The sequence below is a fragment of the Procambarus clarkii genome, chromosome 17 (genome assembly GCF_040958095.1).
Source record: "Procambarus clarkii isolate CNS0578487 chromosome 17, FALCON_Pclarkii_2.0, whole genome shotgun sequence".
Taxonomy (NCBI): Eukaryota; Metazoa; Arthropoda; class Malacostraca; order Decapoda; family Cambaridae; genus Procambarus; species Procambarus clarkii.
The window spans coordinates 48,920,537-48,946,897 of NC_091166.1; the positions used below are offsets into that span (position 1 = coordinate 48,920,537).

General features: G+C 43.0%; 2 protein-coding genes across 4 annotated transcripts in view; one reads left to right on the forward strand and one right to left on the reverse strand.

The window, feature by feature from the left end:
* Positions 1 to 26,361, reverse strand: part of asun (integrator complex subunit 13 asun) — a 476,385-nt gene that overhangs the window by 300,705 nt on the left and 149,319 nt on the right. The window lies entirely within an intron of this gene.
* The window catches only part of LOC123772428 (uncharacterized), a 126,583-nt gene that overhangs the window by 61,316 nt on the left and 38,906 nt on the right, over positions 1 to 26,361 (forward strand). For 2 of the 3 annotated variants that reach the window (XM_069325989.1, XM_045765564.2), the window contains exons 4-10: positions 1,150 to 1,679; positions 2,412 to 2,467; positions 7,182 to 7,254; positions 7,471 to 7,505; positions 7,745 to 8,389; positions 9,349 to 9,530; positions 20,136 to 20,240. In XM_069325989.1, coding sequence (XP_069182090.1) covers positions 1,150 to 1,679; positions 2,412 to 2,467; positions 7,182 to 7,254; positions 7,471 to 7,505; positions 7,745 to 8,389; positions 9,349 to 9,530; positions 20,136 to 20,209 — 1,595 coding nt within the window. In that variant the 3' untranslated portion in view covers positions 20,210 to 20,240. The remainder of the gene's footprint in view (positions 1 to 1,149; positions 1,680 to 2,411; positions 2,468 to 7,181; positions 7,255 to 7,470; positions 7,506 to 7,744; positions 8,390 to 9,348; positions 9,531 to 20,135; positions 20,241 to 26,361) is intronic. The other variant, XM_045765565.2, reaches the window with a different exon arrangement.

Here is a 26,361-nt window from a genome sequence, read left to right on the forward strand (position 1 = left end):
CGAGAAGATAAAAATAATCTCACAGGAATGCACGATATCAGTATACAGTAAAATTAACACACACCTGGACAACGCTTGCATTAACTGCACCTGTGCAGGCCTTTCCGCCCTTCAGATAAGGGAAGATTAAAAGGTGTTTGGTGTCAGTAGACCAGATAATGTGGTGTGTGTGTAATTACCTACGTGTAATTACCTAAGTGTAGTTACAGGATGAGAGCTATGCTCGTGGTGGCCCATCTTCCCAGCACTTTGTCTTATAACGCTTTGAAATTACTGACGGTTTTGGCCTCCACCCAACACCCTCCCTCCGGTCGGCATTTTTTAATAGTTCAAGAACTGGAGTGGTGGGCTGCTGGCTCCTGTGAGCCGGCTTCCTGTCATCCCCCTTCAGGGGGGGGGATGGAGATAACTGACGAGCAGAAGTGTTAGTTGCATGAAGAATTGCTTGTTTATTTTCTTTCTAGGGGAGTTATTTTGATTTTTTTGGATGTAGATTGCACAGGTTAACCAGACAGTGGTCTGTTTTGATTCACCTACCTTTCTGGGTCCTTTCCCGGTCAATGGCAATTATGATGTACTTTAAATGTAAAGTGCTCATTTACATTGCTCCCTATACCTCTCTAAGGGAACCAGGTTCTGGGTCATGGTTCACAGTAGACATAAGAACTCCAGTGACTGATGACCCCAAACTAATATAGCACATATCAGTTTGGCTAGCTTTAGAGAGCTTCCTGGACTCTCCCAGAAAATGGCATTTCATTACATTCAACGCTGGTTTTTTGTGCTTCCTTGGTGCTAATTAACAATGTCAAATGAAAAAGATTATTTATTCTGAACAATTTTTCTTTGGTGCACCACAAGACAGTTAAATTTAACCCCTGCACAGTGCAAGAGCTAGTATTAGCTGTTACATTTAATTATTAAACCTTAAATGGTTTGGGTATTTAAAATTCCTACATCATAGTGTGCATGACAAAACATAGTTCACAAAACTAATTACCAAAAATTGCATTATGATGATTCAAGGATCGGAAGTAATCTCAGATAGCAAATGGAGCCATGTATATGTTAATTATCAATACAGGGATTATACAGTACAGTACTTAAAATAATTATGGGTTGTTCACAATTAGCTTTTATACATTTCAGGTCATCGCCAACACAAGGAAATAAACAAACATGGCATTGCTAGCATCTGTCCAGATGCAGCCAGCATCTTTATCAACCGACGAGAGACTTCTCTACCCTCTTCGTTTTCCATAACCACCTCATCACTGTCTTCCCTAGTGACATCGTCATTGCCATCATCATCTGTAACATCAGCAACTTCTTCCTTCACCGCATCACCCATGGAATCTCTAAGAACAAATGTGATTATGAATCTCGGAGAATCTCGGATCAGTACAAGTATGTCTTCAAAATCAGGATCTTTTCTGCGTGATGATCTCAACTCTAGAATCTCGTCTAGAGTTAGTGTTGTAGAAAGTTGTGACTATGATGAAAACACATCAGCTAGTAAACCTACTCTAGAAACTAGAAATATGCTAGCTGTAGCATCAAGTACCTCAGTGTCTGAACTCAAGAATGTGTGTATAGAGATTAAGCCCAAACAAGGTTTCTTGGACTACTCTACTCCAGATCTTCCATTGTGCCGCTATTGTGTCAAACAGTTTCTTAAGGTAAGTGGTGGAGTTTTCTTCATCTTTTTTTCTTCGACAAGGAGCCAATTAAATTGTTCCATTTTAAACAATTTCCAAAAGGAACAAAGAATAATCTGTTCCTTTCAAAGAAAAGTAACAACTGAACTATTTTTTTTTTCTACGAAAAAACTTGAAACCTGTTTCTTTTTGAGAACAGAAACAACTTTAATTTTTTTTTTTTTTTTTTTTTTTTTTTTTAGAAAAGCAGTTTAGCCAAAGCCAAAAACACCAAAACTGTTAGGTTTTTAAAGTCCACCTGGATAAGATCATAAAGGCACAGGGGGGAGGGGGGGGTGCTTCGACAAGCCACCGGCTTCCTGTCCTTGTCGAGACCACTAGTGTTAGTGGTCCTCGGGTAAATCGTGTAAAAATCACGTAGAATAACTTTTCAAGGTTTGGCGTTCAAGTGATTTGTTGAAGAGCAATGCAATGGCCAGAGCTAAAAATCTAGAGGCTTTTTTGTAAATTAGTGGGTATATCACCAAGCACTTGACTTTATTTTAAGAGTATTCTGTCATTAACATCAGAGAAATTATGCTATGCGAGTGTTTAAATTAGTTAGTAAAGTAACACAAATGAGCATATTTATGCTAAAGTTAGTAATAATAGACAAGTATATCTACACTAAGAGTTTAGTAACAATAAATGAGTCTGTATGTTTATTCCTGGAGTGGTAATCCATAGGATCTAATTCTCCTGTTTTATCTGCAGCGTAGGAAGGACCACCACTCTCGGAGCTCTTATTGTCCCCTTGATCTCTACTCTGGGTAAGTGTCTTGACTAGAGGCAAATCAATGAATCGGTATATGTCTGTATTGGTACACTTCATCTTAAAAGCCTCGTTATGTTTTCTAATGCTTTCTAATAAGGTTAACTCTTCCATCTCCTAAGAAAATCCATTCCTTTAGTTCTTGTGTTCACTTTTGTTGAGATAAGCACTTTCGTTACTATTCCATGTCCACCCTGTCTTATTTAACCATTCTGTCTCTAACCCACATATCCATTATCTCCTTACAGTATATTTTTGTCATATTCTAGCAGATCTTTGGTATGATGTCTTCATCTGTTCTACCTTTTACACATGCATGCACACACATTGAAACTTCAATAACAAGAGGTCATAGATTTAAGCTACCTAAACAAAACAGACAAAACAAATTTGAAAATGCACTTTTGCAAACAGTGGTAGACGGTTAGAACAAGTTGAGTGAGAAGGATGTGGAGGTCAAAACGGTCAATAGTTTCAAAGCATTATGACAGTGCTGGGAAGGTGGAACACCATGAATGTAGCTCTCATCCTGTAACTACACTGAGGTAATTACATGTACACTCACTCCTTGGTGCATTCCATTTGTTTACTACTATAACACTGAAACAGTTCTTTCAAATATCTCGATCATTTGGTAACTCAATTTCCACCTATGTTCCCTAGTTCATATGCCATTTAGGCTAAATAGTTTGTCCTTGTCTGCCCTATAAATTTTCCCTGCTACTTTTATTATGTCTTTAATAATTGTTGTCCCTAATTTTTCTGTTTTCTAGCAATGTGAGGTTTAATTCCTATGGCATTTTCTCATAACTTATACATCTTAGTTCTGGAACAATTTTGGACACAGACCTCTGAAATTTCTCCAACTTCATCTCATGTTTGATTAAATATAAATATTAACACCATGCTGAAGTTTTGCGTATATCAAATATATGGGCTTTAGGAGATAAGCTCAGTGAGATACCAACCTCCAGGTCTTTGTCTAATTCTTAAAGAATTTAATTTTTTATTTAGTACTTGTGTCCAGCCTTGAGTTCCTTGAAAGTACAGTAGTTTCATTGTTTGCACTTGCTTAAGGTAAACTCTACTGGCCATTTGTTAGACCATTCTTTGTCTGTTCAGGTCATCTTATAGCCTCTTGCTATCTTTCTCCATCTTAAGTTAGAAAGCAGCTATGGAGAAATGGTCATACCCACCTATGCGCAAAAAACAAAAACAAAAAATTAGAAAAATAATTTTTTGTTTAAGAATTACAAATTTGTATGCAAAATGTAAGAAAACATGAAAAAAAGTGAATATTTATCATTTCACTGGGTGAAGGCAGTTTCGAAGATGTATTGACATTGTTGTGCTTGCGTGATTGAGCTCTGGCTCTTTGGTCCCGTCTCTCAACCGTCAATCTACTGGTGTACAGATTCCTGAGCTGCTCGAGCTCTATCATATCTACATTTGAAACTGTGTACAAAGTCTGCCTCCACCACATCACTTCCTAGGGCATTCCATTTACTAGCCACACTAAAGTTGTGGTGGGTGTATGTGTGTTGCCTGTCATCACCCGGTGCCCGACTGTGCTGACGCTTCCTGTGTTATCCTAGGATGTTTCACCGATTGTTTTCACTTGTTTCTTCTTGTTTACAAGACTGTTTAATTACTTGATAAATCACATAATGCAATTGTTTCAATAATACATGTTTCAATTGATGATTGATTTACCTGGTATTTTCCACTACAACCATAGAGAGTAGTGAAAAGAATATAAAGATAATATTCATTGGTGTTGGCCTGTGGATGATGACATATGGCCTAATTGGCATCATATGGGCAAGAGTATAGATTGAAAGAAAGGTAAAGGTATAAGCCACCAATGTGACACTTGATCATGACTTTTGTAAGACCAAAATTAGAATATGCAGCAGTTGTATGTTGCCCAATTCTCAAGAAGCACATAAATAAACTGGAAAAGGTGCAACGGTATGCTACAAAATGGCTTCTGTAACTGAAAAAAAGTTAAGAGGAGAGACGATGTGTTCAACATGCCAAAACTAGAAGATAGAAGAAAGGAGGAGGTATGATCACCACTATAAAATACTAAGAGGAATCGACCAAATTGACAAAGGAATTCCTGAAACCAGCAACTTCAAGAACAAGAGGATTCAAGCTGAGGAAACAAAGGTGCCAAAAAATATTCAAAAATTTTCTTTTGCAAACAGAATGGTAGATGCTTGGAACAAGCTAAATGAGAAGGTGGTAGAGGCTAAAACAGTCAGTATTTTCAAAACACTATATGACAAAGAGTACCGGGAAGGCATTAGTTAATATCTCATCCTGTAACTACACTTGGGTAATTACACTTAGGTAATTAAACACATGACAGCAGGCTCCTCCTAGTGCACATAACCATGAAATGGTTGCAGATTTTTTCATGGGTCAAGGTAAACTATTATATCCACATAAACCTATTGTATCCATTCAGTATTTGCATTATACATGTAATGCCCAGAAAATAATTGTTTAAATCGTCATATGACGATAACCACATAACCCCATGAATCAACGAATGACGATAACCCCCACCTCCCGTGTCTAAGAGTTAATTATCCTCAATAATTTTTGTATCGTCAAAAAACCATTATTCAACCCTGGTAGCTGGAATATTCAGTTTGCTTAACATCATCAGCAAACGTGTTCATATAATTCCGTATTCCAACTGGTAGATCGTTTATGTAGACAATGAACATTACTGGTGCAAGAACTGAACCCTGCGGTACTCCACTCGTGACATTCCTCCAATCTGATACCTTGCCTCTGATTACAGCCTTCATTTTTCTGTCAGGAAATTTTTCATCCATGTTAGAAGCTTACCTGTCACCCATCCAATATGTTCCAGTTTCCAGAACAACCTCTTATGTGGAACTCTGTCAAAAGCCTTTTTTAGGTCCAGATAGATGCAGTCAACCCAACCATCTCTTTCCTGTAAAATCTCTGTGGCTCGATCATAGAAACCGAGTAAGTTCGTTACATAGGATCTTCCAGATCGAAACCATACTGTCTGTCTGATATTATATCGTTTTTCTCCAGGTGTTCTACCCATTTAGTTTTAATTATTTTTTCCAATACAGGTGTACTGTATTTTGACTATTACACTTGTCAATGATACAGGTCTATAATTAAGGGGGTCTTCCCTGCTGCCACTTTTGTAGATTGGAACTATGTTGGCCTTTTTCCACACATCGGCTACAACTTAACTTAGATCAACTACAACGTACATCAGTTCACTTAAAGATATAATCACTGGAGCACTAACTCTGGACAGAAGAACCTCCAATATCAACAAGTGGACCCATTGTGCGATAAACACCATCAATACATTCGATATAACAAACACAATCACTGAGAGGGGAGTCGACGAAATACATGCAGAGTTTGTTATGCAAGCCCCTTGGGAATCTCCGCCAGCAGACTTTAAGATCATGGTTCTTGAAGGAAAAAAAGAACCAGACAAATCCTCATCTGCTACGTAACATTGCACAGATGCATATAGAAGCAAACTTGGCATCTGACAGCTTCACTTACTTCACAGATGGATCAGTAGACCAGCAGGGACAAGAAACCGGAGCTGCAGTTAAAGCAGGAAACTCTGTAAATAGTTGGAGACTCTCAAATGGGTGTTCGACTTTACAGAGATGCTAGCCATTCAAAAGGCTTTGGAACATGCTCTTGCTGAACACAGACAACATGTTATCATACATACAGATTAGGGAACCGCCATTGAAACCTTGCAACAAGAACGCATATGTGATAACATCCATCTGATCACAAATTCATATTAATGCAAACACTCAAACGATAAGGCCGTCGGGTACTTGTCATTTGGGTGCCAAGTCTTGTGGGAATATATAGGAAATGACATTGCTGATAAAGCTGCAAAACTTGCAACTAAGAGAAGAAATGTAGACATTTACATATCAGAGTCTATCACAGATTAAGAAAGTAATTAGAAACAGAGCAATGCAAAAGATGTATAGTGACCACAACACAGCAGTTGCAACATCAGGATCTGCGGGTTGGTACAAGAATTCAACCAACTACGAACCACTTAGTTTGATGAAAAAGAGCAGTAGAACAACAGAAGTACATTTACATCCCATCAGGCTTGGATTCCCATGTGCATGGGAAATAGGCTTACAGGTTCCGGAAGATGAGAGGAAATGTCAACACTGTGGAGAAATGCCTGACAGACCACTGGAATATTATCTTGCTGGAATATTCAGTAAATCTTACTGAAGCAACCATGAGAGTCATAAATACTCATACTCTGCCCAAGTAAAACAAACAAGCAACACTTAGTGGGCAAGCCAGAGGCTTAGGGCCCATGCAGGAATATCCCCCCCCCCCCCCAAAAAAAAAAAAAAACTCCTGAAAACAGAGATGCCTGAAAAATCAGTTGAAGTGGAATGCTGAGCTCAGGTGCACGTTCTCTGTTGTGGCAGGTACTTTGTGTTGTTTAAAACTAATGCCTTCCAACACGATTACTCATTGATCTTTTACATAATTTTTTTTCAATAATGTGGTTTGACTGTGTTGTGATTTCCATAAGCTAACATATAAGATTTGTGATGAAATAGAGTAAAATACAAGATTCTGACAGCTAGCATAAGCCCTTCCATAAAGCAGCTTCCAAATTCAACTGACCCCAGCTTCTTGTCCTCCAGAGATGTAGAGAGGATGCGACGGGCAGTGGATGGCCTTATACAGTCACCGCAGAACAACTTTAAGGTTTTTCAGGTGGGTGTTTTCTCCTCACAACTTCCACCATTACAGTAAAATTGGATGTTTAACTAAAAGACTCGTATATTGTGTGGCAATAATTGAGACTAATTTTTGCATCAAAGTGTTAGAATATAACCCTTTCTGGGTGAATTTTAAGACAATTTTGTAAGTAATTATTATATGTTAAAATGACAGTTATGTATAATTTATGTAAAAGTTTTTTCTCCCCAGGATGGAGAGCCGGTGGAGGACTGTAGACCCTTCAGGTGAGAAACGCATAATAAATGTATTTATTATTTATTATTATTACAGTACAGTATTATTATTATTATCATTATTACTACTAATTATTATTAAGATGTATGAAAGATCAACCACAGTGGTTATTTAGTAGAGTATTTGTATATTTTATACAGCCTCTAGTTAGGCTCATCATTAATGTATGTAGTCTGGAATTATTAGGCATTGTATTTACAGTAGCTTAAGCAGCCGCTTTGCATTTCAGTTACCTGCGTGATGTCATTATTACAGCGCTGACATTCAACTTCTCATCAGGAAATGCCAGAGTCCCTAAGCACTCTGGGCCTCTGAGTGCCAGGTCTCCTCTGGGCAGGATCCTGGCCTTCCAAACTTTGGATGATCTTGGGGTGTTCAGGGCCAGGAGACTGTACCAGGGCCTGGTGAGTAGAGTGGGTACCATGCAGGATGCCGACATACTCCTTCAGGACCTGGGCCGATGGACAGATGACAGTGCCTCGCTCTACCTGCAGTGCGGCAGACATAAGCACAAGCATCACTGTGGCAACACTTGCCACACTAGGAAGAGGAAGCATCATCTCCTGAGTAATGGTTTAATTAAACCAGTTATTAATGCTGACTCGAGTGTAAATGTTGACCAGCAAAGTATTGCAGATATCATTACCAGGGATGGTGACATTCATTTGGCAAACGTTGATGGTATGAAAGTTAGTACCTGTACTGAAAATGGGAGACTTGAGAGTGGTTCCAGTGATCACTTAGCAGTAGATGGTAGTGAAGATGAGGAAGAGGCAAGTGAGGAGGAGACAGTGAGGAAGCTCCAGAACTACCTGCTCTCTACCACAGCCAAGGATCTCTCCCTCATGATCCTGCTGAGTGGACCTCACACCAGGTATAAATCTTTTCTCATATCACTTCATAATTGACTTCCATCTTGGGGGAGAGAAAAAAAATATATATATATATATATATATATATATATAATAATATATAATATATATATAATATAAAAAATATATATAAAATAAAATATGCCCCTTTTCTCATGCATATTTCTCATGCCACCATGTTGGGATACTTCTTTCAGTGCTACATTTAATTTAGTTCTAGGGATTCTATTATTTTAAGTTACAATTTGTAAAGATCAACTTACCAGGTCACCCTAGATCAGGGGTGGTGAACCTATTGCATGCGAGCAAATATAATGGCACATTGACAGTAAACATTCTGATGATGCTAAAATCTATCATCCAATTGACACTGTATTCACAAAACGTGTGAATATTCATCACTGTTGAACATAATCTAGTTAGGTTGTTTAACCCCTGCACTGCACACACATTACATGTGACATTCCTCTGGTGTAGAAAATAAAAAACTGTGAAAAAGTTCCTATTTTCCTTTGACATTGTTAAATAGTATCCAGGAAGCAAATTAAGTTTACTTTAAGTAAAAAGTCTCTCTTGTGGTTTAGCTGTAATGACCCGGAGAACTTGCATCTCCCCACCTCAGTATAAATGAGGTAAAGTGCTGCTCTGATGTGCTTCCCAAGGGCATGCGAGATCATTTTTAAAAGATTATCGTAAATTTGCCCACATGCTGCGAAAAAGGTTTGCCACCCCTGCTCTAGATGGTTGTGGGTAATTTTAATAGCTCTAGCAGGAGGATGGTATAGGTTAGGTTGAGTGTCATAACTTCCCTACAGCCATGTTCAAATGAAACCCATTTTAACTGATTTGTTAATAAATCCTCTCCTCTATCTAATGAAACCCCCCCCTCCTCTTTCCTAATAAGACCCCTGTAGTGCCTAATGACACCCTTCCATTAACTACAATGTCTTTCCATCACCAGTTCCCTGCCCCACTGCACAACTGCCAACACCTCCCCCTTTACCATCGTATTGGAGGACGGAGTCTGGTTCAAGTGTCAGGTGACTGGGGTTGACCTCGTTGCTAAGCCTCCAAGCAAGATACTCAAGCATGAACAGGACTACCAGCGGCTTAAGGAGGTGCTGCTTGAGCTTAGGAACAGAGGTGAGGAGCCAAGCTGTTGCAGGAGCTGAGATAATCACACTGTTGTACAAGCTGTGGTGAGCCAGCTTTTCCATGAGCTGAAATGACAGAGCTGGTACAGGATATGGAGACGACCCGGCTGCTGCGGGAGCTGGGGGGACGACCCGGCTGCTGCGGGAGCTGGGGGGACGACCCGGCTGCTGCGGGAGCTGGGGGGACGACCCGGCTGCTGCGGGAGCTGGGGGGACGACCCGGCTGCTGCGGGAGCTGGGGGGACGACCCGGCTGCTGCGGGAGCTGGGGGGACGACCCGGCTGCTGCGGGAGCTGGGGGGACGACCCGGCTGCTGCGGGAGCTGGGGGGACGACCCGGCTGCTGCGGGAGCTGGGGGGACGACCCGGCTGCTGCGGGAGCTGGGGGGACGACCCGGCTGCTGCGGGAGCTGGGGGGACGACCCGGCTGCTGCGGGAGCTGGGGGGACGACCCGGCTGCTGCGGGAGCTGGGGGGACGACCCGGCTGCTGCGGGAGCTGGGGGGACGACCCGGCTGCTGCGGGAGCTGGGGGGACGACCCGGCTGCTGCGGGAGCTGGGGGGACGACCCGGCTGCTGCGGGAGCTGGGGGGACGACCCGGCTGCTGCGGGAGCTGGGGGGACGACCCGGCTGCTGCGGGAGCTGGGGGGACGACCCGGCTGCTGCGGGAGCTGGGGGGACGACCCGGCTGCTGCGGGAGCTGGGGGGACGACCCGGCTGCTGCGGGAGCTGGGGGGACGACCCGGCTGCTGCGGGAGCTGGGGGGACGACCCGGCTGCTGCGGGAGCTGGGGGGACGACCCGGCTGCTGCGGGAGCTGGGGGGACGACCCGGCTGCTGCGGGAGCTGGGGGGACGACCCGGCTGCTGCGGGAGCTGGGGGGACGACCCGGCTGCTGCGGGAGCTGGGGGGACGACCCGGCTGCTGCGGGAGCTGGGGGGACGACCCGGCTGCTGCGGGAGCTGGGGGGACGACCCGGCTGCTGCGGGAGCTGGGGGGACGACCCGGCTGCTGCGGGAGCTGGGGGGACGACCCGGCTGCTGCGGGAGCTGGGGGGACGACCCGGCTGCTGCGGGAGCTGGGGGGACGACCCGGCTGCTGCGGGAGCTGGGGGGACGACCCGGCTGCTGCGGGAGCTGGGGGGACGACCCGGCTGCTGCGGGAGCTGGGGGGACGACCCGGCTGCTGCGGGAGCTGGGGGGACGACCCGGCTGCTGCGGGAGCTGGGGGGACGACCCGGCTGCTGCGGGAGCTGGGGGGACGACCCGGCTGCTGCGGGAGCTGGGGGGACGACCCGGCTGCTGCGGGAGCTGGGGGGACGACCCGGCTGCTGCGGGAGCTGGGGGGACGACCCGGCTGCTGCGGGAGCTGGGGGAAAGCAGCCTTCTGGCACCTATGCACCCAATACATATTCCAGATTTTTGCAGCTCTTTCAGCTATTGCATTTGTAATTTATTTAGAGTAGTTCCAAGGTGCACTTAATGGCGCTGAATTCAGAAATAATGTTGTCTTTCTAGTGAGCACTATAACATGTATAAGATGCAAGAGGAAATGTGATTTGTACTGCTCAAATTTTTTTAAAGTCATTAATATTTAGTTCATTATGCTGGTTTAAGGTCATTTGTTGTACTCTGTGATGGACAGCTGGTGAGATGATGTGGCAGGTGTGTGAAGGTGTGGCAGAAGAGGGAAAGGTGGTGGTTGGCAGGTGGGAATGAGTCGAGAGCTTAATGACGCAGGTGTCAGTGGCACCTTAGATTTTAGCGGCAGGTGTGGTGATTCATTGAGTTACCACACTCTTCCTCATCTACCACACTCGTCCTGTCTGCTACTATGAAATGTTGAGTCACCACTCACCTTACACAATCAGTAACAGACTGTCTCTAGGTATTGACTGTCTTCCAGCAAGAGGAACACTTATTTTTATTGATTTATTCTGGTTATAAAATGCTCAATTTCTCAAATGTCTTGACTAGAGGAAACTTGATTAAGCTACTCTAGTATCATGAGGTCATCACACGAGAAATTTATACACATTATTTACAGCTTTAACTAGTCATCTTGGGCTTGGAAGAACAAAAAGGTGCTATAAATAATTCGCAAATACATAATAATATTTTTATAATACAGTACTCCGTGTGAATCGGCAATAACCCCACAAATTAAATCATTATCAACGTATTTTAACTTCATAAGTAGTGTTACTTATTATGGTAAGTAACATAAGATGATTTGCCATTGGATTTGAAAACTGACTTGAGCAATCCATTGGACTGGTTAACCCCAGCCTAACCTAAGCTAATACCAGTGCATCTTAACTGAATGATATATATGGTTTTGACTACTGTATCGGAAAAAAAAAAGCTTCATCAAACCATCTCGTGTACAATTTGACCATACAGTACCTCTTTGAAAGAGCTTGGAACTTGGGTGGGGAGGGGACGTGAGCTGCGAGTAATACAGCCACTGCTGTTAACACTAGTGGTTCTATATCATCATCTTCATCTTCTTCGTCATCTTCAATATTTATGACAGGAGTCATACCACTTTGCCTTACCTTGGCGAAGTGAGAGAATGGCGTTCTGCTCGACACCACAACACTGCTAAATCATTGATGCATGTGCACAGAGTAATGAGGGAGGGGGAGGAAAAGCATGGAGCGTGACATTCACAGTTCCGGGTAAGACTTCTCACCTTGGTACTGTACTTTTTTATAACCCGAGTTAGCATGGACGAGTTACCCTCTTGAGTGTGAGGATTTAATGCACCTGAATTTACTCGAGGGCCACTATCTCTAGCAGTTTTGATGGGCAAGGAAACTCGTACTGGCTTGTTAAAGGTCCCTCTCATTGCTCCAGTTGAATTTTAAACTGAAGTTTTGTCTTAGCATTTATAGCCTTGACGAGTTGGCAATTCCATGAGTTCATTATCCTATGGGCATTATGAATCATTTTATTTATGAGTTTGGATTTACTACCACAGACTGAGTGAAAGATGAAGATATATCTCCCTCATAATTGTTGGATACTGTATTTATAATCTGTTGACACTTGGTTAGACTGAAACAATTAATTAAACTTAGTTTAATTAAAACAAAGTTCCCTTTTTAACAAGATACAAAACTTTACACCCTAAGATTGTTAGGGTAGGATGACGATATTCTACCATTAGTTAATTTTATCGGCAACTGGAAGACTGTGTATATATTTAATTTAGGTTTGCGTCAAGGTCCTCCAAAAAAAGGTCCAACTGCTGACCCTTCCCAGGATGCAACTTCACAACAGTTGCCTATCTCCCATATACCTAATTACTGATAGGTGAACAGAGGTATTTGGTGAAATGAAATTTGCCAAACCATTTATGTCCCACCATTAATCGAACCTAGGATCGCTGATTGTTTTGAGAACAAAGCCAATTACTATTCAATACCGAGATACACGAAGCGAAGATATATTTTATCTCTATATCTTAAATGTTGATTTTTCAGTAGATAGATAGATTTGCCCATTTTATTAATATAAAAGAGAGGTGCTTTTTGAGCAGAGATTACACCGTCATTATGTCCTGAGCATAATTATTTATTAATATTGCATTATATATTATATTATAATAATAATAATTATAATATAATAACTCGTAAACTGGTTTATATTCTGTTCACAAGATTCAGTTGTTATGAAGCAACATACGTGCTCTCTTCGTAACACTCATGTTGCCTCCCTACCCGCATCCATTCCTCTGACAAGTGACCAACCCTCACATAATCCCCCCACCCCTCCCTTCCCCTTGGTACCACCACCACCACCACCACCACCACTCGTGTAACCCCCCACTCCATCCCCTAGTAACTGGCCACCAATCATATCGCCACCCCTTCTCCCTTACTAGTAATTAACCACCACTCATATTCTCTTCTCCCCCCTACACTTGGTAAATGGCCACCACTCACATCTATCCTCTTTCCCCCCCCCCTTATTATTTGACCACTGCTCATATCCTCTCCTTCCCCCCTAATATTTGACCGCTACTCGTATCCTCTCCTTCCTCCTAGTAACTGAACACCTAATAATCCCCTTCCCCCTTAGTAAATGACCACCACTAACATCTTCCCTCCCCCCTTATAACCGATTACCACTCATATCTTTCCTCTCCCCCTAGTAGTCTTCCCTTCTAGGAATGTGATAACTTAGAGATAGGTTATGTAGAATTAACAGACTTGTCTTTTTATCTGCACATAAGCCAATGAGAATATGGAGCAAGTATATTACTTACATAATTTACTTGCTACAAATTAATTGACAAAATTTTAGAATGTTTTTACATCTGTGAATCAGGAATCTCCCTTTCTTCCACCAAGTTGGGTGAAGCATGTGATTTTCAAGGTTATCCACATTATAGGTATTATGTCTTTGGGATCTAGGACCAATCAGAGGTCTGGTATCAGGACCCTTTGATCCTGCACCAATCGGAGACCTAGGGCCAAATTCACGAAGCAGTTACGCAAGTACAGCACTTGCGTAACTGCCTCGTGAATCTGGCCCCAGGTATCTTGGCCCTTGTATCATGCATCAATCAGTATTATTTTGTCACGACAGCAAAGATTATCACTCGATACATTCCACAGATTTTGCCTAGAGGTGTTTGCATACTGTACCTTCCACAGTACAGTGTGCAAATGCCGTCTAAACCCTGTTGGGCCTCCTGTTACATGTTATGTTGCAGCCATTCATGGTGAGGTGAGCTTCGTTACGGATTTAGTGTTGTAGGAAACTCATTGTATTTGTCGTACCACTTTGACTACCATGATATTGCATACAATTATGTTAAAAAATAACCTGCATTGGAGTCCATCATGGTACAAGTGGAGGCTTGGGGCCTTTTTTACTAGTGCTAGGTGGCCATACTGGCTTTGTGTTTTCTTGTGATGCGCGTTAAGACCCCAAGGACACAGGCACCATCAGTGGGGGCACTACCCGCAAGGACATGGGCGCCATCATGCTGCTCTTAAGATGCCAGGTTAATGTAACAGACAACCGTTTAAAAAGAGATATAACTAGTATGAGATATGAGGTAGCACCTCACTAAGCCTTGGGGTACCGGAGCATGAAGTATGTATACTCCATGTCATGTGGTACCGGACATGTCATCACTGATTGGAGATGGCTTTTTATCGGACCAGTTGGGGGTCTCTTGTGGTCTTGCGGCTCCTCAGAAATTATCTTAATTCCTGTACTTTTATCTTGATTGCCATCTGCTGTCTGACATGTAGTCTGACATGAAATGAAACAAAGCTTGAATGGTTCCTAAGCTGTAAATCACAATCAATTTTTGGATCTTGCCAGGATTTTAACCTGTGAGGGTGGATTAGGATTAGGTTAATACCAGTCCACCCATTGGTGGAGTGGTGTTAGCCAGTTGGGTGATCGCAGGTTCAAATCTTGACAAGATCAGAGTTTATTGTGGTAAGGCAGGAAATTTCCACCTGTCACTAAATTCACACAAGATCTGGGCAGGCAGTCTAATGACCAGACCCTCATGAACGAGCTGGGTTTTCTCATTTGACTGTTGAGTACCTCTGATGATAGAGCAATAGGTGGCGTGTTAGCAGCCAAGGAAGTGGTATGGACTATAGAATTTTAAGGTTCAGTATAACTTGATTATGACAGATTTGTGTTGCAAGGATTCCGTGGCTGTTGCAACATGGCAGTTTTAATGACTGATTTTGGTGTTAATTTACTGACTATGTTGTTTGTCCTTTAAATCATTATCTGGTTATACAGGAATGTTTATATGATGGCCATATTGGAAATTATTTAGATGGAAATGTTCATGCGACAATGACTGCATTTAAATATGGTGATTGGTAAGTGGTAATGCAATTTGGGTAGGTATGGTCCTCTGTGTAGTCCTGGTATATAGTGTAAATACCTGTACATGTGACTGTCTTGTTATCTATGGGTATATATGTGACTGGATATTTATCTATAAATCAGACTATGGATGGTTTATGACTGTTTCTTTCCTTGGACACCTGTGTGACTGTCTAAATGTGGATTATTTGTTTTGACTTTGTATAAATTTTGTTGGGTGTCGTCATGCTTGTATGGCTGTCATTGATCAAATCAGCAGTTACTTGTTAGTCACCATCACTGTCTATGACTTCATGATAAGTTCTTGTTACCTGTTAATCAGTCGGCTTGTCAGTCTCTCAATGCTCATGACATGCTAAAATTGCAACATTTAATATAATGCTAACATGTTCTTTATCAGTATTTAATAAAAGTATATATTTTTTTTACGTTGTTTCAAATCCATAATGCCAGTGATACTGTATTTCCATACTTAATGTACCTTCCCAACACTCGACACCATTTAAGGCTGCCTTTGCTATTGGTGTAACACCCACTCCTCTATGCCTACCCTGCCACCCTCTAGTTAAACCATACCGCTTCATCTCTCCCTCTTTTGCTATTTCCTCTCTCTTTTCTACATCCTCTTTGTACAATTGCACTATTTTTAGATTACCTCTGCCGGCATTGTCACCTTGGGCAGATTACTAGCAGGAGTTGTCTGAAACAGTAGTTGCCAGAGCAGCGACACACACACACACACACCACGGCAATGTAAAGGTATCACTGATGATGGCGTCTCTCAGACAAGTATTGTAAAGTTAGTGACCTTACTGGGTCATGTGTTCTAATGAATAGGTCTTGGGTACGAACAACATTTCGGTCGACATCAAATAATTTATATGATTAGCGCTAGCATCATTTCAGGTCTTGATAATGAGTCGCAATATCTCTTACTAGGAGGGGCACCTGGCAGTTCCCTGGATAGTCTGTATATCCCTACACACACCCCCATTCTGCCCCTCTTCTTACCGCTTTCCACACATTCCCCCACTCTTCCCTTCCTGTCTCGCCCATTTTACCACTTCCCATCCTTCACCTCTACCCTTCCCCCTATCCCCTCTTCTTTCCCCCTCCTGTCTGGCCTCTAATCTGTCAGTTCTTTCTGACTGAAATTAGCAAATCTCGGTGAACAAAGTTTCTTTCACCCTGTCAAAAACTGACAACAAAGTTTCTTTCACCCTGATGTCCCTGTTACCTAGAAGTAAATAGGTACCTGGGGGTTATAGATGTTATAGGCTGTTTTCTGTGTGTGTGTGTGTATGTGAGGAAAAAAATGGATTGTTGATTGACAGTTGAGAGGTGGGCCTAAAGAGCAGAGCTCAACCCCCACAAGCACAATTTGGTGAATAAAACTAGGTGAAGTCACACTCACTCACTCAGAGATAGGAGAGGGAATATCTAACCAAACACCACTAGCTGAGTTTGTGATTACCAGTGGGGAGGTGAAGCATCTCCTAGAGTTGGAAGTGACAAAGGCTATAGGCCTGGATGGAATCACCTTGGATACTGAAGGAAGGAAGGAAGGAAGGAAGGAACAGAAGCTCTGTGACAGCCATTGGCCATGGTGTATAACAAATCACTGGTAACAGGTGAACTGCCAAAAATTTTGGAAGACAGCTAATGTAGTCTTGATATTCAAGAAGGGTGATAGACAGGAGGCACTGAACTACAGGCCAGTGTCACTAACTTGCATACCATGCAAGGTGATGGAAAAGATTGCGAGAAAAAAGCTAGTGGAGCATCTGGAGTGGAAGAACTTTGTATCACAACATCAGCATGGGTTCAGGGATGGCAGATCATGCTTCACAGGATTAATTGAATTCTATGACCAGGCAAAAAAAAATCGGGCAAGAAAGGGAGGGGTGGACAGACTGCATATTTTTTGATTGCCAGAAAGCCTTTGACTTAGTACCACATAAGAGACTAGTGCACAACATGGAGATGCAGGCAGCTGTGAAAGGGAAGGTACTCCACTGGATACACAAGGTACACAGCAGAGGACAGTCACTGAGGTCTCCGAGTGGCGAGGCGTCACCAGTGGAGTCCCTCAGGGGTCAGTTCTTGAACCGATACTGTTCCTGATATATGTAAATGGTCTCCCAGAGGGAATAGACTTGTTCCTCTCAATGTTTGCAGATGATGCAAAAATTATGAGGAGGATTAAGACAGAGGAAGATAGTATGAGGCTACAAGATGACCTAAACAAACTGAAGGAATGGTCCAACAAATGGCTACTAAAGTTCAACCCAAGTAATAGTAAGGTAATGAAAATAGGGGGAGGAAATAGGAGACCAGACACTAGATACTGAATGGGAGATGAGGTCCTTCAAGAAATGGACAGAGAAAGATCTAGGAGTTGATATCATGCCAAACCTGTCTCCTGAAGCCCTCATCAAAAAGATAACATCGGCAGCGTATGCGAAGCTGGCCAACATCAGAATTGCCCTCAGAAACCTGTGTAAGGAATCTTTCATAACTTTGTATACCACGTATGTAAGGTCAATCCTGGAGTATGCGGCCCCAGCATGCAGCCTGTACCTTGTCAAGCACAAGACGAAGCTGGAAAAAGTTCAAAGGTATGCCACTAGGCTAATCCCAGAACTAAGAGGTATTAGTTAAGAAGAAAGGCTGAAGTAACTGCACCTCCCGTTGCTGGAAGACTGAAGTGCCTGTGGAGACACAATCACTACATACAAAATTCTCACGGGAATTGACAGGATAGACAAGGCTGGATTATTTAACACAGGTGGTACATGCAAAAGGGGACACAGGTAAAAGCTGAGTACCCAAATGAGCCACAGAGACATTAGAAAGAACTTTTTCAGTGTTAGAGTAGTTAGTAAATTGAATGCACTAGAAAGTGATGTGGTGGAGGCTGACTCCGTACACAGTTTCAAATTTAGATATGATGGAGCTTGAGAAGCTTGGGAATCTGTACACCAGTAGATTGACGGTCGAGAGGCGGGACCAAAGAGCCAAAGCTCAACCTCCGCAAGCACAACTAGGTGAGCACTCTTTCTCTTTTTTTTCTCTTCTCCTTTTTCTCTCTCCTCATGTATGTATGTGTGTGTATATATATAATATATATATATATAATATGTAATATATATATATTATATATATATAATATATATATATAATATATATATAATATATATATATAATATATATAATATAAATATCTAAATATAAATAAGAGGTTGAGAACCATAAACAAGAAACTTGAGAGGACGTTTGTGAAAGTCCAAACTAGGAGGAAAATGTGTAAATCATTTGGACAGAATATTGCTTGTTGGCGTTGGGTCAGGGGTGGGAGAGGTGTGTGGGAGTTGGGTGAGGAGGGTGTGTGTGTGGGGGGGGGGGTTGTGTGTGTAGGTCCTGTAGGAGTAACTATAGTCAAGTGTGCATGGCAGTAAGGTGTGGCGGAGTAGGGTGTACGTGGGAGGATTATAATTTACCTAGGAAGAGGATGTGTGTGTTGCTATGTGGTGGCTTAATCTTCATCAGTGGATGAGCGTGTGGGAACATAGTGGTGGTGGAGGGGGGTATGGAAAGTTGGTGGGGATTGAGAGAGTAGGTGAAGGGGGAAGGAAGGTGTATGGAACACACTCCTGGGGCACAGACAGACAGCTGCTTCGGCCCCCCTCGCAGTTATGAAGCAACTTTTCCTTGACTATTTCAGTAAACATTCCAGTTTATGCGGCTGCTGGAGTTATGTACAGATGAAGCTCCTCCTACATCACCTCACCAACCTCCTCCTCCTCCTCCACATCATCTTCATCACCTTAACATCATAAGAAAGCAATAAACATGTACACGGGTACGGGTTATTCATGCCCATGCCACCTTTTGGGTGGCGTAATCTTCATCAATTAATGTACACAGGACAGTTACAGCCCCGCTCCTGTGCCAGGTAAGTCCACTCCGGGCTCGCCATAACCCGTGCTACTTGGAACTTTTTGTTCAGCGTTGCCGAATCTAAAACATGTACACTTACCTGTCACGAGTTATTACAATACAGATATATTTATAGTTCCCGCATTTTCTACGACGCCCCCGCCCCTGTTGCTGCCGTCCTTGCTGCTGCTGTAATTCTAATTGTTTGGATTTGCAATTTTCCTTGTTCGTGTGTGTGTGTGTGTGTGTGTGTGTGTGTGTGTGTGTGTGTGTGTGTGTGTTTTCTCGCCTGGGTGTACTCGCTTGGGTGTGCTCGCCTGGGTGTACTCACCAGGTTGTACTCACCTAGGTGTACTCACCAGGGTTGTCGGTAACAATGAAGGGGTGTGTTTGATGGCGTGTATCATATTTACATATAAAACTGATGAGGGGAATTTTCCTGGAAAGCTTCCTGGTGGTGTCCGACGTACTCCCGTACGTCTCGTCAAGTGAAGACGTTCATCCTGACGTCTCGGCGACTTGCTTGTCCATGTCCAGCGTCTAATAATGTCCTCTTGATCTAATGTTACCTTTGAACGTTGCTTGTATGCCTACTTAGTCGAGTCCCCTTGGTATCTTGAAGGTCGTTATCATGTCTGGCCTATTCCTTATTTCCTCTAGTGTAATTCTGTGTAATGTGAGACCGTCCCTTCAATCTGTCTTCGCAGCTCATTCCACTGAGCCGAGGAACAAGCCTTGTTGCATACCTTAGGATCTTTTCTAATTTTGTTTTGTTTCTCTACGTAAGGATTCCATGCCGGGGCAGCATACTCAAGAATGGGGTTCACAAAGGATGTGTACAGTACTTGGACGTGCAGATAGAAGCTCTCTGCTACACCACACGACTGATATGGTTGGTGTTGCCCATTTTATTTCTCACTAATTAAGCCCGTCCTCATAAACAAAGGCCAATGTTCATTCCATGCACCCGCCAACCCCCCCCCTGTTTATAAAAGAAAAATGGTTTACACATGACTCACAACTGATGACGTTCGAACACTTCCGGAACAAGTGCTTCGCTGACGACGTTTGTTCGAACCACAACGCTGTAAATCCTTCACCCACGTACTACAATTACAAATAATCGCCAACAGAACCTAAACACCTAACCTAACCAATGCTTAAATATGCTAATATATATTATTATTATTATTTTATATTGGAGAAAATTCATGTTTTGAATGAACAGCATATTAAAATTGATGAATGCGTCTTTGGGGTCGACCGCTGGATGGAATGGACTACGTCTGAGGACGGGTTGCTGCGTTATCTTGTGTTGATCTAACATCGGTAAATATGCAAGATCCTTAAACTGATGCGTCTCTGCTCGGGCAAGACAATTGTATACAAGACATGTTTGTTTGTTTTTGATAAACAGCTGTTGGCATTAGCGAAGTGTTTCTTTATAACAAACTAACATTAATAATAGCCTAGATTATGCAAAGTAATTACATTAATAGTTAATAACTAACAAAGCTGGTGTAGTGTTGGCCCATATTGTAACAGATATGATGGTAATTCCTAAGCAGTTGTAGAGCCAGCAACTATAGAATGATGAATATATACACAACAGTAGAATACAGTGATGAATGTGTCACCAGTGTAGAGGTACCGGGGATGGTGACCTTGGTGAAGGCGAGGCCACTCTCCTCAACACACCAGTTTATTTATAGATTTGAACTGTGTTAGCGACCTTTTAAACATATCACTCAACTTGTTAGGCTATTGTAGGCACAAACAGGGACTTGGATATGTACGCTTCAAGTATGTTTATTGAGATAAGAAAGAAATACATCTCAAAGGGATAGAATAGCTTAGGCAATAATAGCCTAAATAGCTTAGGCTATTTCTACCCCCCTCGGTATGTACACTATAGCCAATAATGTGTAACTACGTGTAGTTACAGGAGTACATTTATTTAGAGAGGTCAATGTAGTACAGTTGGATTCGTTCCCGACTCCCAATCGAGATTTCCGGGTTCGAATCCCAGGCGGCACAGAAATGGTTGGGCGCGTTTCCTTTCACCTCATGTCCCTGTCCACCTAGCAGTAAACAGGTACCCGCAGGAGTTAAGTCAGCTAGTTGTGGAGCTGCATCTTGGGGGAGGAGGAACCTCGGTATATAAGCCTAACATGTACTGTATATATAACCTATCTTCCTGTCCCCGACACAATGAATTATTATTGTAATTATGAATTATTATTATAATAATTACATAAATACGTACATATGTATCGGGGTCACTAAACGGAAAATAACCCACAAGTTTTTCCAGTATATAGATCATGAGTATGGCAGCCACACGAATTACTTTCAATTAACTTTGTCAAAGACACAAGCTCGGAAGCTTGTATCTTGAGGTTATCTTGATGATTTCGGGGCTTTAGTGTCCCCGCGGCCCAGTCCTCGACCAGGCCTCCACCCCCAGGAAGCAGCCCGTGACAGCTGACTAACACCCAGGTACCTATTTTACTGCTAGGTAACAGGGGCATAGGGTGAAAGAAACTCTGCCCATTGTTTCTCGCCGGCGTCCGAGATCGAACCCGGGACCACAAGATCACAAGTCCAGGTTCCTGTCCGCTCGGCCGACCGGCTCCCTATCTATCAATGTATGTATCTATCAATGGATGGTAGATGTATGCTTTAACAAGCATACAGTGATAGATACAAGCATACGAACACATTCCGAACACCACCATACAAAATAATGACATCACCATACAACACTGACTCAGCACTTTAGTGTGTCAACGAGAATCATGAAGGAGGAAAACTATTCTGATTGGTTCCTTCACTGCCATCCCAACCAATCACCTTCCGTGCTTTGTGCTCTGTCATGGCTGCTTAGCTCCTCCCTTACTTTACTTTCATTAAGTTCAGTCGTCTTTCAAATTGTTCCGTCTGCGAGTGGTTATCGAAGCGTTTGTTTTTAGGTAAGTGTGCGCGCGCGAGGGAGCACAATGTTGACTATGAAATCGTAACATTTAGGTAATGGAGGCTATATATTTTGAAAGCACAAGGCTACGGTTGAATACGCGGCCTGTCTACCTTGTAATGTCTAAATAATAATATAATAATAATAATAATATAATATAATAATAATAATAATAATAATAATAATAATATGATATTTTATTTATTTACAAGAAGGTACAATGGGTATGTAGAGATTACATAAGATCCGTATTTTTACATTCTTGCAAAGCCGCTGCTAACACGCATCGCGTTTTGGGCAAGGTAATTCACCAGGTAATCTACCTGGTGTGATCTCTCATCTACCTGGTGCGGGCAGCCTAGTCTACCTGCCGCAGTCTGTCTCATCTACCTGGTAAAGTATGTTTTCCGGTGCAGTGATTTCTATTCTGCGTAAAAGCCGTCTCCTGCACCCAGTACAGCCGTTGCCTGTACCTGCTTCAGTCCGCCTCATGTACTACTCTCCGCGCTCCTCTGTACCCGGTACAGTTCCTGCAGCCCGTCCTCCTAAGGTTTCCCAACGTCAAGAAATTGTCGTATTAAAGTGCCCTTATCCTGGTCCTACAGCCTCGTGGTGTGGTTGGCTGGTCCTACAGCCACCCCCACCCAACCTTTCGTGGGTCGATGCATAGAAAATGTGGATATTTATCAGTAGTTAATTCTCTTAATACATTGCATTTGTAACGTTGGTGTCGATAACGTCAAATAGGCGATATATTAGTTAATGGAGGGAGTTGCGTAGACGCTTAGCAATGGTATGCTCTTTGTGATCGTTGTCAAATAATATATACATACATACATATATACATACACGTGTCGGCCAGTCACATCGGCTACACACAGGCCACGCAGTCACTGAAAGTGTGAGCTGCACTTTATATTCAGTTTAATAATAATAATAATAATAATAATAATAAATAATAATAATAAATAATAATTGATTGTAATAAGAGTAATATAAAAATAATCAGTAAATCACTAATAATAGTGTCACCATAAACTGGTAAAGGAACCAACGAACCGGTCGAGAGCCAACCCCAGCCGTCAGGTAGTAAACAAACCCCCCCCCCCTACAAACACACAAAAAGGGACAAATATAATTTTTTTATTAGTCAGTGTTTAAATGAGATATTACGCTAAGATAATGAAAGAAAGTTTTACTAAATAATGCTATGAGAGTAACCAAGGTGTCTCACGCGGGAACGCGTTGCTGGTACCTTACTGTACAACTTTATTACTTAATGCGGCAGTAGTTTAGTACTTTGAAATGCTTACAAGTGCATTAGTACTTTTGGGTCCTGCAGCAGAGTAGTCTACGTCCTCGGCTCATACCCAAGAGATCCGGTATCAGTCTCCAGCCAGGACACAACGGTTGGGTAAGATTTTCTTTCAGATGATGCATCTGTTCAGTCAATAGGTATCTGGTAGTTAGGCCATTGTTGAGGGTTGCAGCCTGGTTAAAGGCAGTAGTTGACCTCGGAGGCCTCGATTAGACTAAGAGGTTTCCTAGCTGTGGTCATATGTTTACCAGCGGTTTCTGAAATCCATTAAAATGATGTCAACAAAGCCTGAATATTTTTTGTAGTTTGAATGGGAAACATGTACAGATATCTACCAGAGCCACCGTGCCTGGGATTGATATCTGCCAGAGGCGAAACTTAAGATAGGCAAATTGAGAGACTGGATTGTTTAGTGAAGGTGATGGTAGGCTGACGTCATATAGTGGAGCCAGCCCGCCATGAGTGCTGCCATGGTGCGGTGTGCGGGCTCTTTGTCAGCCGCCCTCGAATGGGCGTGGTTGACTCTACTCCCCTCTCCGGCTGGCTGTGGCCGTGCCCAATAACATCCTGCCGCTGGCCGTGCATGGGGGACCTAAAGTACGTGCCGTGGTGGAAGGCACGTGCTGTGACACACAGAGTTATTCCTGCAGCCAAACGTGAGAGTTGGAGGTGCCACATCTCCTCTGGTACTGTCACTGCCCCTTCCCCTCTGTATCTGGAAGATCTGTAAGAATGCCGGTAAATTAGTTTCACCGGTTGTGCCTGTCCTTTCTCTCCGTGGTGTAGTTAATGTCGATCTGTTGTTGGTCTTTCTCAGTCGTCAGTTCCAATTCTCCTCTAACCTCTTGTCTTACATATTTTAAAGTTTCGCAGTGATTCTGGCCTCTTTGGCTTACACACTCGCCTTCAGCTCCCTACACTGATCTCGCTTCAGTTTGCCTTGTCCCTTTGTAATTCCACGGTGGGGGGGCTCGGATGGTGTACCCTGAGGTTCTCAGTCATCTCCCTTCGTGCACCTTACAGTATTTGTTGCATATTTATATTCGTATTTGGGAGGCGACAACTGTCCTCCAAGAACTGGCTTGAAGGAGTTGTTCCCATATAAAATACATGATACACAAAACACTTCTCCAAAGAATTTTTGTTTCATTATCCACAAGTTGTCATGATACTTTTTGAACCTGTGGTAAATGTAGTCGTATGTAGTTTTTTGAACCTCATCGTTGCCTGTTCCATTCTCAATTTGGCTGTTGTAATTGTCACAGGCAGCAGGACCGACGTCCCTCTGGGTTTGGTGGTTAACATTCGTATGGTCTGTTTATCTGGAAAAGATCTACGGCACTACCTATAAGTGTACTATTTTAGCCCAGCTGTATTTTTTGGCCTTCATGGCACTGGCAGAATTTGTTCTCGAGAGCTTCCTCTCGTCGTACGCTTAAGAGTGCGACTTGGTACTTCTTTCTGACCAATATCGTCAGTATGGACGTGTTTCCCAGGCCATTGTTTCTGGCGCTATTCCGTTCTTCATGATCTCTCTTCTCCTGTCTGTTATGAGTGTGGACGAGTTCACTCTGCTGAATTCCTGTCCCGTCCTCCTAACAAAGCATCGCATTTTGACGTATATTCTAAGGCCAAAAATTGTCGTAATAAAAAATTAACGGCTCGCGAAGTTGACATACTGTCCCGTTTTCTGTTTATCTCTGGTACGTTATGATAAGGGCACCTTAGTACGACAGTTTCTTGACGTTTGGTTACCTTAGGAGGACGGGCTGGAGATCTCTGTTACACCTCCAACTTGCTACCAAACACGGCTGCTGCAAATTCGCCACAACTAAGACTCTACCTAAGTTTACGTGCACAACTTTGTAAGAACTCTTGTACAAGAATGCAAGACTTGTGCTATTACACTCACTGTGAAAACATGTCGCTCCTTATCTTGTCGCGTTATGGTAGTCCCCAGAGCGCTTAGGGTCGACGTTGGCGCCGGCTTGACTTGGTCACCTTATGTCACCTCCAAACTAAATTATTAGTCTTGTCTTATATTTCCCGGGGAGCTGAAAACACTCACACTGTGTCTTTCAACACACACACACACACACACACACACACACACTGTGTGTGCTTGTGCCGAACAACACAGTGGGACACAAGTGGAAACTGAGTTCCCAAATGAGCCACAGACACATTAGCAAGAACTTTTTCAGTGTCAGGGTAGTTAACAGATGGAATGTATTAGGCAGTGAGTGTTTGTAGTGTTGTCTTGTGCTGTCAAAGGTGGACCGTGGCTGTCTAGGGTGGACCGTGGCTGTCAAAGGTGGACCATGGCTGTCTAAGGTGGACCATGGCTGCCCCATCTATTCCATAGCTTCGTCGTCGTCGTCGACGCGACGACTGGACCCGTCGATGCGTCGCACCATACTGGGTTATGCCTGGGCTCTGGTGCTGTTCCCGTATTCAGAGGTTACATATGTTATAACCAGTGTTGAGTCTGCAGGATCCTCGCGATCAGTACTACCTTCGGTCCTCAGGCCGAAGGCAGTGAGGACATCCACTGTTGCAAGTTGACTACGTTTACCGTTTATATTCCACGGGGATATACTGTTTACGGTAAAAACTGTTTACGTTCACTGTTTATGTTCCGGCTTGCGCCGTACGGTGACTAAAACACCGTCTGTTGGGTCCTGTTTCCTCTTACTACAAGATTAGTCTATTTTAAGGATG